The sequence below is a fragment of the Alligator mississippiensis genome, chromosome 11, assembly GCF_030867095.1.
Source record: "Alligator mississippiensis isolate rAllMis1 chromosome 11, rAllMis1, whole genome shotgun sequence".
Classification (NCBI taxonomy): Eukaryota; Metazoa; Chordata; order Crocodylia; family Alligatoridae; genus Alligator; species Alligator mississippiensis.
The window spans coordinates 59,586,172-59,598,356 of NC_081834.1; the positions used below are offsets into that span (position 1 = coordinate 59,586,172).

Genomic DNA, 12,185 nt, shown 5'->3' on the forward strand with positions numbered 1-12,185 from the left:
TTCCCTCTTCAACGTCACCACTCAGAAGCAGTTCATGGGGATTTCTTTTCAGGGGCAGATGGAGGAATGCTCTGTGTGAACCTAGCACATGGGTTTGTTGGTTTTTTAGGTAAAGTTGGGAATATGAAGGGATAGCCAAGCCTTCACAAAACTCTTCCATTGTTTCTTTGAGAACTAGCACCATAATCCCAGTCTGACAGGAAAACTGTCAAATGTAAAAATATTATATATATTAACCAATTCAGTTTTCAACATCCTATTTATTTTTAAGAAAAACATCCTTCATTTGATAGATGTCTTGCATTCATTTGTCCTGTTTATTGATCAGCTCCATTTCTTCCAGGCACAAAGATGGGAACGTTGAGCACCATTTTTTTTCATTTGCTCCTGTGCCGTCTCACCCTGGATGGAAAGCTAGCGAGCTCCTTGTTTCTCCCTGTTGCCCTTTTCTGTGATGTTGTTGAAAAACAACATGAAGTAAGAGAGGAATCAGACATAATGTACAGTGCCTTGCACTTAAAAATAGTGCTTGGGAAGATCTCCTTCTAAGCACTGAGGATCATAGGCTGAAAGAAACCTCACCAGGTCCTGTGGCCCATGTCCCTGCTCCAGCCACGTTCGTCCCCAACTAAACCACCACAGCCAAATGTTGGTCTTCCCTGCTTTTGGACGTTTCCAAGCATGGAGAATCCACAGCTTCTCTCGGTAGCCTCAGCCCTGTGCGACCACTCCCAGTGGCAGATAGTTCCCCTACTCTCCATCTTCCATTTCCCCTGCTCTGGCTTGCGGCCCTTGCTCCTAGTCCTGTCCCTTAGAGCCACAAAGAAAAGCCCATCTCCATTCCCTCTATAATCACTCTGCATGTATTTGAGAAACTATTATACACCCCTCCCCACCAAGTGTATTCTTATCCATCCTAAATAACCCTCGTTCTTTCATCCCTACCTCATAAACTTTTGTCCCAAGGTGCATTTCGGTTGCCCTTCCATTTGTCATATTTCCTGCAGGAGGGATTGGGCCTTGTGCAGGGGCAGTATCAGGGACATACAAAGTTTCAATCCCCCATGAAGTCTTCAGTGTTTGCAAAAATTTGGTTACATTTCCTAAAGCAGAAAAACAGTCATGAAAAAGGAGATGGGTAGGATTTCCTCACACCTTTTTCTAAGTGTTTAAGTGATAAAGTCCAAAATCCCATGACTCTCAGTAGGTCAGAGGCTGTTACGTGACTGACAAATGTTAGCTTCCTTCTAAAGGATCCAGAAAACCCTGCCGACTTAGCCCATGGGAAAGTACAGCTTCTGTCAATTTTGCTGGAAGACTCTGAATATCCCAATCACCTTTTTTAGGGCTCGTAAGACATCCCTGTTGCTCAGGCTGTAGATGAGCGGATTGAGTACTGGGGTGACAATGGTGTAAAAGAGAGCCACAATCTTGTCTTGCTCTGGGAAGTGGTAGGAGCTGGGTCTCATGTACATGAAGATGGCTGCCCCATAAAACATGACCACCACAGTGAGATGGGAGGAGCAGGTGGCCAGAGCTTTCTGCTGTCTGGTTGACTTCATCCTCAGGACCCTGGAGAGGATACAAGCGTAAGAGGCTAGTATAATGGAAGAAGGGATGAGGACCAGGACAATGATACTCACGAACACCAGAGCCTCATATCGAGAGGTGTCAGAGCAGGACAACTGGAGCAGGGCTGGGACCTCACAGAAGAAGTGATCGATCTCTTTGGAGCCACAGTAGGGGAGAGCCAGTGTAAACACTGTATGAAATCAAGGCATTTACTGATGTTCCCATCCAGACCCCAGCTGATAAAAGAAAGCAGATGTTCCTGGGCATGAGGATGGGGTACTGCAAGGGGATGCAGATCGCTATGTACCTGTCATAATTAGTGTAAGTAGTTAATAGTAAATAACAGTTCTAGCTATGTTTTTTTTAATAAATTATAAAAATAAAAAATAAATAAAGATAAATAAATACCCAAAAACTAACTCGTTCAGCAAAAACCTGAAATATTCCGACTAGAAATAGCGACAGTGCCACTTGAGAGCTGTAGATGGGATATCCAAGGTCATTGTTCTTCTCTATGGGTCTGGCTTCCTAAGTAAACCTCATTGTCTATGGTTTAAGACCTCTACTCACAAAGGGAAGAGGCAAGAACGTCGAGATGGATTTAGGGAGTCAGTCTGGATGACAAGGTGAGAAATGATGACATCAAGGCATGCTTGGGAGTACAAAAAACTGACCAAAGAGGTTAGAGAAGATGACTTGACATGGTTTGGCTATATGATGAGGTAGGACAGAAAGACCACTGTATGCATCATCTATAAATTAATCCTTTCTGTCAGTAGGCTGGGAGAATCCCCAAGGCTGAAGCCAAAAGAAAATATTGGAAAAGGGATGACAGATTTGAGTGTCTAACAAGATGATGCAGTGGATCACAAGTGGAGAGCAATGGTACAAGCATCTTGTTAGAATGACTACGAGCGAGTTGCTGACATTCCCTAAAAATTTAAAAGCTGCCATAGTTGCTCAGCCTGGCAGTGCCCAGTACCCCTGCCAGAAGGTGCTCAGTTTGTTGTAATCCAAAGGAATGGTCCCGAGCCCTGTTGAATGAGCCTTGTAGCAAGTGAACAGCACTTCTTGCTTCAAACGTTCCAGAGAGATGGTATTAATTACTTGGGAGTTACCCAGAAGAATCCATGATCAGAACCATCTTTGTGATGGTACACAATAAAATAATCCAGGAATGTGCTGGTTTGGAATGTAGGGAGAAGCATAGTCCATACTCAGTGGATTAATCGTAGGAATGCAACCTCCATGTGCTTTATGTGATTGGCCCATGTTGTGAATTCAGAAAAATCAAACCTGTAAAGTATCTAATTGCTGCAAGAAACTCTGAAATTAAATTTTCTGTGCTTTTGTCCCCAAAAGCTGTCTGCCAGCTCTCTGATCAGATGCTTGACAGTAATTAAAGGTTCATGATTCGTGTAGGGCATTCTCTGCTTTACAGGCAGGAGGTTGTACTGGCTGCAGCATGAACCACAGTCATGAAGAATGGAAACTTTCTTGACTGTGCTGTGATTTTTAAGGACTAGGCATTGGGACCAAAACCTAGGTGCTAATAGCTCTAACTTTTAATGCTAAAAAACCCCATAAAAATTAAGTGATGGACACATTGGTTATTTTGCTTTCAACTAGTTATGCTATGCAAGGGTTGGGGGCCTGTGGGCACAGCCCTGGCAAGAAGCTGTTCTTGTCAGCCATGAATAGTAAAGGCACTGCATCTCAGTGTAATTGTAACCCTTCTCTTTTCAAGCCTTGCCTTCTTATGGAATAAAAACTAACTTCTTCATAGCAATTACTTCTTCAGAGTTATGTACAGGACAAGTCATACAAATCCATTTTTATACAAGTATAAACTTTTTTAAAGCAACACATGAGAATTTGTTTCCAGTTGTAATGTGTTTGAAAGTCATGTGTGCTCAACCCGTTAATGAAAACTCTTCATCTATATTTTTTAATTAAAATATTTTAGATTAAAATATTTCCAAAATCCAAGAAAAATCTATAAAGATGTTTTCCCATTTTTATCCTTTTTGGTGTTCTCATTCTTTTTGTTGTTGTTGACAATATAGGAAAATAGATGAGGAATACTCTTTAATACAAATGGTAAATTGTGAAATTAACTTTTTAAAACTTTGTCTTGTTCAAGTATCTTGAAGCTTCATTTTAACTTGAAAGGATTTTACATTGGCATTTTAACACTCTTCCAGTTAGTCATAGGGAGGAAAATAGCATTACTTTCCTCCTTTTTCATACTTTTTACATTTTCCCCAATATTTCAGCATCTCTTTCCTCGTTTCTGTACATGGCCAACATTTTTAATTGGAAAGAAGGCTCAGAAACACTAAAAATGTGAAAGGGAGGGTAGGAGGAGGGAAGAACACCAACAACTCAATAGACTATAAATGGGAAAGCGTTTTATTTCATTTTTTGATTCTTGAAAGAAACTTAGATATAATTTTCTTGAAACACCAAATATCCTTTAGAAATTAAAGGAAACTTTTCATTATTTCAGTCCTTTGTGACATACTGATGAGCACATGGACACGTTTAATAAATGATAAGATTTTCCTGTAAGCCACTTCATGTTGAACAAGACCATTTTCTAAGCAGGAACCCTTTGGTTGACAAATGATGCTCAGTTCTAATTATCATCTGTTCTTCCATCTCAGTTCAAACGCTCAACTTCAATTTTTGTCCAAGCTACAGATATTATCTCTTAGTCAAGCTGAGCAATCAACTTGTACCTTATTGTAAGCATCATAAAGGAGACAGGAATCTCATACCACAGCCAAAATCCTCTTGATAAATCCTTAGGCTCTTGTGATAGTTGATGTAGATTGGAGTACACCTGTAAACATGAGCAGTAAGACTGACACAAGGGAGCTTGGACTGCAGGCAGGAAGTCCACCACAGCTATTTTTATGAATATTCTGTAAAACTGAAAATATTTTCAGTGGGTTAATTTCCATGCGCACTCTGGCTATGGACAGATGTAACATTTGAAGTGCAAATCACTTCCCAGGAGATTGCACTAAACGCCAAGCTATAAAATGGTCTGTCTTGGTCAACCTCCTCCCATTTTGTTGCAACTCGTCAATGGTGCAACCATACAGTTCAGAACGCAACACTCGGAGCCGACCGGGGTGCCTAACTGGACCTGTACTCTCTTCCACTTCCACTGAATCCAGGAATGCAAGTACAGTCCATGCAAGCCCCAGAATGCTTTCATGGAAGAGGACTGTACACATTGACTGGTTGACAGTGAAATTAAGTGTATGGCAAGAAGTGCTGCCCACTCTTGCTCAAGATCTTGGTAGTTAGGGCATTTCTGTAGCTGACTGGAGACCTTGGTTGCAGACCTCTCACATCCTAAGGGGGATTTGAAGCCATAGCTCCTACTTCCTATGACAGTGTCTTAATAGGCAGCTTGGAAAGGATCCTTCTCACTTCCTATTAAAGCTGGGCCACAGGACAGGCAAGAGTGAGATGGCCATGGGGCCAGAAGGAGAACAAGCAGAAACTTAATGGCCCAGCGAGCTGGAGGAAGGGACTCCTGGGTTCTAGCTCCTGCTCCCAATACTGGTTATGTATTTTAGTCGATAACTACCTTAACAGCTGCTGCTGGATTTGCAGCAGGGCTCAGGATCCCTGCAAGGGCAAAGCAGGAAAGTTTACAGAAAGTTGTTGCTTGCCAGAGCATATACACGTTTTTGATTGGCTCCGGAGGCAGGAGAGGGGAGGGAACTCAGCCCCAAGGATTCAGCCAGGCTCAGAGAAGGGAAGGTGCAGGGACCACAGAGCTTGGGGAGGAGGATCCTGCAGCCTGCCTGTGAAGTGAACCAGCACTTAGTGATGGGGAGAAGATAACCAACCTGGGATCCTTTTTCTCTCCATGAAGCAGAGGGACCTGTGTGAAGGAAAAAGGGTGATCCCACAGACAGCTGGAGCAGAGGAGAGCTGCTCTTCCCCATGCAAAGAGCAGGACTTTCTGAAGCAGCAGCACCAGCCATGGTTACTGTGTTGCCAGTGTGGAGAGCTGATATCTTGTTAACCCTGTGTGCTCCTCCTGAAAGTCACTGGAGTCCGAAGGTTTAAGCTGAGGAGTTGTACTGAGGGTGTCTTGAATTCAATTTGTATAGAGCGTTTTAGTTCATTGATACCTACCTTTGACAATTAGACTCTTGATATCCTGTCCTATTAACCTCATTCACTAGTTGGCTGTTTTATAAATAATAAACTTTGTAAACAGTTAAACTGCATGTACTCCAGTGTGTGGGGAAACCACAAGAAAGCACTCCACCGAGAGGTGGCCCCAGCCTTAGGGGCTGGGAGGATGGCCGAGGCTCTTTGACACCCCAGGACCCTGAATCCAGATGTGGCCACGGGTAGCACCACGGCTAGGGTTACACTATATAATGCAAAATGCATAAACAGTGCAGGAAGAAAGCAAGAGGACCCGAGTCTGCAACCTAGTAGCTAGGGCATTCAGATGGGAGGGGGAAATCAACTGGGAGGGGTTCCTGTGCTGCTGCCAGGAATAGAAACCCCTAATCCTGCCCGACTCATGTCTCCCACTATGCGGACAAGTGCCCACATCACAAGGGGTGAGGAAGGGGAGCGTGTCTTCCTTCTCCACCATTTCTCCGTCAGGTGCTCTGGTGCCATGACTAGTGCCTTCCCTGCATGAAACCCAGTGGCGACATGTAGGGGGTGCACATGCTACCCCCCACCCTGAGAGTGCAGGTGCACCCCCTGACAGGCCGCACTCCCCACTTAGGCAACAGGCGGGAGTACCGGTGTCCCTCCTGCAAGCACTGGCTGGGGAGTGGGAGTGCCGGATGAAGCACCGTGGCCACTTCCCTGTCAGCATGCCTGGCTGCAGGGGGACCTTCCCCCTTGGGTGGCGAGAGTCATGGGGGGGGCACATGTCCCCCCCTAACTAAGGTGGCACCAGTCACCCATGATGAAACCCAATAGAGCACCTCCTCACTCAGTGAAGTGGAGCAGCTTGGTTTGTGACCTGACAGAAGTGTAATAAGCTGTCCACAGGGCTGCCTGTTGCTAGAACGTGGGAAGGCAAACTTTAAAGGGTTGTGGAGTCTAAAAATATTGAGAACCACTGGTTAGGCTATGATTAAGGCTACACCATACCTCTTACCTGATGAGGGGAGTAGAAGGACGTTACAGTCCTATATGGACTCCTATATTCATGCTGGGTAGAATGAATAGGAGTAGGGCTACTTATACATTGAATCCCTTCCTAAAGCATGAGGGTGGATCTGTTGGGGGGAGAGCTAGGAGTGGGACAATGGGTATATCTGTATTCCCCAAAACACATTTCTGTTTCCCTTCTTTTTCTCCCCACTTGTGTACCTTGCCCTCCATTTCTTTGTTTGCAACAAAGAAGGGGGAAACATGAGAGAATTTTTTTTCTAAAAATAGAAAACGGGGGGGGGGGGGGGAAGGGAAAACTATCTATCCAATAAAAATACAATTGGAAAACTGATTTTTATTTCCAATTTCTGAAAGTCAACACAAATGCACATTTAAATCTAGTTCTCTTGAAAGGCTAAATATCCCCTCAAAAATGAAACATTTTCTCCCCTGTTGTTGCAATTATATTTTATAATTTCCCCATGAAAAAAAAAAATTAGAGAAAACATCTGTTTTCTTCTCTGAAATACTTCCTAGGTCAACAAAAACATTTTTGGTTCTATTGTTGATCATGCTGAACTGGTATCTACCAGCCCAGTTGAGAAATTTACCTGGAAATGTAAAATATATTTCATACATATCATTGTACACCTGGAAAACTCTTACTGGAAAACCAGGAAGGGCTGGGCTAAATACTTGCCACCCTGCAATTATACATAGCCTCTGGCACCTTTTATTATAAGGAAGAGGGAGCTTCCGAAGACGGAGCCCCAAGAGAGAGGGAAGTGTATCTTCACCCCACGGCATTCGGGTGTATCATGAGTGATGAGCGGGTTCTGTTTAGGCCCCTCGAGACTGTGTCCCTCGCCAGAGTCAACCCGGCAGGCGCAGGAAACCCAACCCTCACCCAGGAGCGTGCCCGTTGCTCGTTACGTGCTTGGGAGAGTGAGGAACGGTGCCAATCGACCGGTTCACCCCCTTTATGATGGTGTCTAGATTGAGGGGTTGCAAGCTTGTATCCGAGCTCCGCGAAGATCTGGAGATGGAGGAACACGCCGCAGATGAGAGGGTAGCCCCAAGGTATGACAAGGGGAGAATGTTAACTGCAACTTTTCGTCCTGTAACTGATCTAATGCAGAAAAATGCAAGTTTGAGAGCCCAGCTGCGTATGGCCGTTCAAGCGGTCAAAGAAGTGGCTGCGGAAGAAAATCTTGAGACGCCACTCCAAGATGGTGCCGAGCAAGAGGGAGACCACGTGGAAGAACTGGAAGAGAAGGGTGGAGCTTCGGAAGAGCACGCGAGAGTTCGGCCGGCGACCCCGCATCCCTTCCGGCGACCACGCCTTCTTGCCGACGGGAGGCAGCATCGAGCGGAGGAGTGCATCCGCCCCTCCTGCCTGAAACAATAACAGCATCGACTCCCGCAGAAGCAGTTCGTCCCAGAACAACCACCAGTCGAGTTGCCACTGCCTATGACGCTCGCACCAGAACTGAACGACAGGAGTTGTGCAGAGAATCAAGAATCCAACCTGAAGAAACTCTAGCTGTATGGTTGGGACGTCTGGTTGTGGAACTTGGGTCCGACCTGCTGAACCGGGAAGAAGCAAGCTTCTCGTCTTCTACTCCCCGAAGCTTGTCTGACCATGTCACTGACGTCGACACGGTGACGTTTAGCGTTCACTGGCCTATTCCGCTTCTACCGCTTGTTGCAGGACTGATTGGTCAAAAAGCCCACGCATGGCATGATGGACGGCCAGAACATACCGGCGCAGAGCAACTTATGCTAGCGATTATCGGAGTCTTGTATTGTGCCTGGAATCCCAGGACGTGTGCGCTGGGACTGACACCACTTCAGCAAATAAGACCATGGCCTCACCGTCATCTACAAAACCCTGGAGCCGTTCCAGTAACCGTTCACAGCATAGATAGTTGTCTTGAGGTTTATGGGTGAAAGAACATCGTTGTCCTTTGGATTCTGCTTAACCCAATGGTTAATCAACCTGTGGGTAATCTTCTTCGTCAGTTGTCACGACTGCGTATCCTGATGGAGCCAAGAATATCCAGCGATCGGGAACATCAATACCCGATCGAGGCTCAAGGCGCAAGACATCTTGAATCCGATCTCCCACCGTTGCCACAGAGAACACCAGAGGAGCGATTCATGTTTGGATTTCTCCTACATCGTTCTGGACTCAGTAAACGGCAACTTCGGATTTTAGGGGACACAGGCCAATGGCAACTGGCGTATGAGAGAGGTTTTCATTATTTAGAAGAACTGGATGACGTACACTCAACAAGACGAAAGCGTTGAGGATTCAAGAGAGGGTTGTCCAGAGTAGAGTTGTGTCCAAACACCTGTATTATATGTTTTAGGAGTGATAGTGAGTTTAATTGACCGCCTTGTCGTGGGGTTCCATGTGAATTTTGTAAATATTAGTGAAATGACTGTTTTAAGAGAACTCTTTTCACAGATCCGGAATTCAGAGCGCGTGGCGGAGAGAAGCCCCAAGAAGGACGACATCATCGAAGAAGTGAGGGCTTGACGCACGACTTCACCATGACACCCACTGAAGCCCTGATAGTTCAATTCTTTGTTATGAACCTGATTGTGTGTGTGTGTGTGTGTGTGTGTGTGTGTGTGTGTGTGTGTGTGTGTGTGTGTGTGTGTGTGTGTCGGCTATTGTTTGATTCGGTCCCTGGAGGACGAACTTCTTATGTTGTCTGATTTTGTGTTTACCCATTTAGTTCAACAACCCGTTGTAAGAGCTACTGGCGACCTGAATGACGAGCATGTGGTATAATTCAGCTGTGCCTTCAGCAAGGGGGGGGGGGGGGGGGGATGTCATGACCCAATGATTGTGCGCGCTTCGGCACTGCAGAATTATTTCCCGCCACATGGAGCTTTCTTTGCACGGTGCAGTTCTCAGTTGCATAGAGAAGACCCCGGTGCAAAGGAGTTCCCACCACACACATGCAAATTCGTACCTCATTATTGGCTGTTTCTAAATTATTCCCAAGTGGCAGCTAGCGATTGGCTTGCTAGCTGTATAAGAGGCTTGAGCAGTTTCCGCCCAAGCCGGAGATCTCCGAGACTCTCAGGAGGATCCTGAGAACCCCAATTCCGAGAATTGCGGGAGAAATCTGAGAGAATTCCGGCAAGGAGTCCACGATTACCTCGTGGACTTCTACGTAAATCTCGGACTGACTGGTGGTCTGATCGGCTACCAAGAATCACTCCCCGAGTGACTGCCTTTTCAAAATGCAAAAGAGGGACACGTGAGGCCAGTGGCCAGGTAGGGGTGTCATGCGGTGCCACCCCACTACCTGCCCTGACCCCCACAGAGGGGAGCACATCTCCCCCATCCACCCCCGTGCTGTCACTGCTGCTGCCAGCCCAGGGGAACAGGTTGCCCACAGCCCCCGTGCCACCCACCTGAGTGCACACAAAGCAATAGGGGTGGGCAGGCGGGCAGCAAGAGCCCACCTGCCGACACAGCAGAGTCAGGGGCAGTGTCCCAGCCACCAGGGACAGGTCGCACCACAGCCACCACCCCAGAGGGCACCCTCTGCACCCAGCTGACCCCAGCCCCATTTACTGCTGCTTCTGCAACCTCCTGGCTGCCACCGCCACTGGCGCTGGGCTTGGCACTCGCTCCCTCCAGCACCGTCTTCCAGCTGAACTGCGTCGAGGGAAATCTGGGACAAATGCTGTTCTGCGGTCAGTTAGCCAGGACTTGATGTTTACATTTCAGGACTCTCCCATCTAGATCTTTGAACCCCTGAGCTGGCCGCATGTTAATACCTTATAGTGGCTTAAAGCACTCGTTGTTCCATTTACAATTATGAAACTCCAGGGCAGGATTATCTTCAATCCGCCTAATGTTGTTCCTGTTCCATTGCTGTGTAGCCGCTTCCTACAGCTATTCTGCCCAAGTTTAAGTCCACCAGTATCCCAGAATGCAGTGGCTGCTCCTGACTCACGGCAAGCAGAGATGCTGGGGCACAGCAGAGCTGGGCACAGCGCCTCACCCCTTGGGGAGGTTGGGCAGAGTGGTGCCTCCCAAAAGCGGAGGCACGGGAGACAAGCACTACCTGAGCTCCAAAGAAAAAAGCATCAGGCTACATGAAGCTCAGAGCAAGCACGATCCAGGGCAGCAAGCCCGGAGCACACCGGTCTGGCTGAAACAGTCCAGTGGCTCTGTAATGGGAGCAGGGCCGGCAGGCTTAAGTCCTGACAGCCTTGCCCTCAGTGCAGAGCTGCTGAGTTGGTTTCAGTGAGACCAGAGAGCCCCAGGGAAGCTTCTCTCACTGCAACTGATGCAGTGATGGGTACGCTCCGTGTCCAGCAGGACTAGTGAGTGGGTCCTGCTCCAAGTCCTGCCCCTGCTCACCAAACCTCTAGTGGCAAGTCATAACTGTGCAAGTGAATAAGAGTCAGAGCAAACTTCCCTTGCTGCAACTTGAGACTGTTGCTCCTTGTTCTGTTATCTGCCACCACTGAGAACAGGCTAGCTCCATCCTCCTTAGAAGCACCCAGCAGGTAGTTACTGATTGCTATTAAAGCCCCTCCTAGTCTTCTCTTCCCTAAACTAAATAAGCCCAGTTCCCTCAGCCTCTCCTCAGAAGTCATATGCCCCAGCCCCCGACCCATTTTTGCTGCCCTCCACTGGACTTTCTCTAATTTGTCCACATTCTTTCTGTAGAGGAGAGACCAAAACGTAACACATTATTCCAGATATGGCCTCACCAGTGCTGAATAGAGGGAATAATCACTTCCCTTGACCTCCTGGCAACACTCCTAGCAATACAGCCCAGTATGCCGTTAGCGTTGTTGGCAACAAGGGCACACTGTTTGTTCACATTCAGCTTATTGTCCACTGTAACCCCCAGGCAATTTTCTGCAGAGCTGCTGCCCAGCCAGAAGGCCCCCAGCCTGTAGTAGTGCACGGGACTGTTCCGTCCTACGTGCAGGACGTGGCACTTGGTGCTGTTGAACCAGATGAGATTTCTTTTGGCTCAGTCCTCCAATTTGTCTCGGTTATTGTGAATTCTAGACCTACCCTCCAGCATATCTATTATTCCCCACAGCTTGGTGTCACCTATGAACTTGCTGAGGGTGTACTCTGTGCCACCTTCCAGGTCATTGACGAACATATTGAACAAAACCAGCCCCAGGATCGACCGCTGGCATACTCCACTTAATCCTGGCTGCCAACTAGACATCAAGCCATTATTACTACCCTCTCAGCCTGATGCTCCAGCCAGTTTTCTATCCACCTTCCAGTCTATAGTACCTGGGCAGGCTGGATAGAGTGGTGCTGTAGGCTAGATCCAGCCTAAGAGCTGCATGCTTGACATCCCTGATCTAAAGTGTCATCCACTAAAAAGCTAATACCTCCCTATACAAGGCTTTTACAGATACATCATGAAGTTGGAGAAGGCATATGAAAAATTAACAAAGAC

General features: G+C 47.0%; 1 protein-coding gene across 1 annotated transcript; it reads right to left on the minus strand.

The window, feature by feature from the left end:
- Nucleotides 1-956: 956 nt before the first annotated feature.
- Nucleotides 957-1,600, minus strand: LOC132244150 (olfactory receptor 2T5-like). Its single transcript, XM_059715195.1, has 2 exons — nt 1,338-1,600; nt 957-1,103 (listed from the first exon to the last, which is right to left on the minus strand). Exons 1-2 carry the CDS (start codon nt 1,560-1,562, stop codon nt 1,095-1,097), a joined length of 234 nt encoding a protein of 77 aa, XP_059571178.1. The 5' UTR covers nt 1,563-1,600; the 3' UTR covers nt 957-1,094.
- Nucleotides 1,601-12,185: the final 10,585 nt, after the last annotated feature.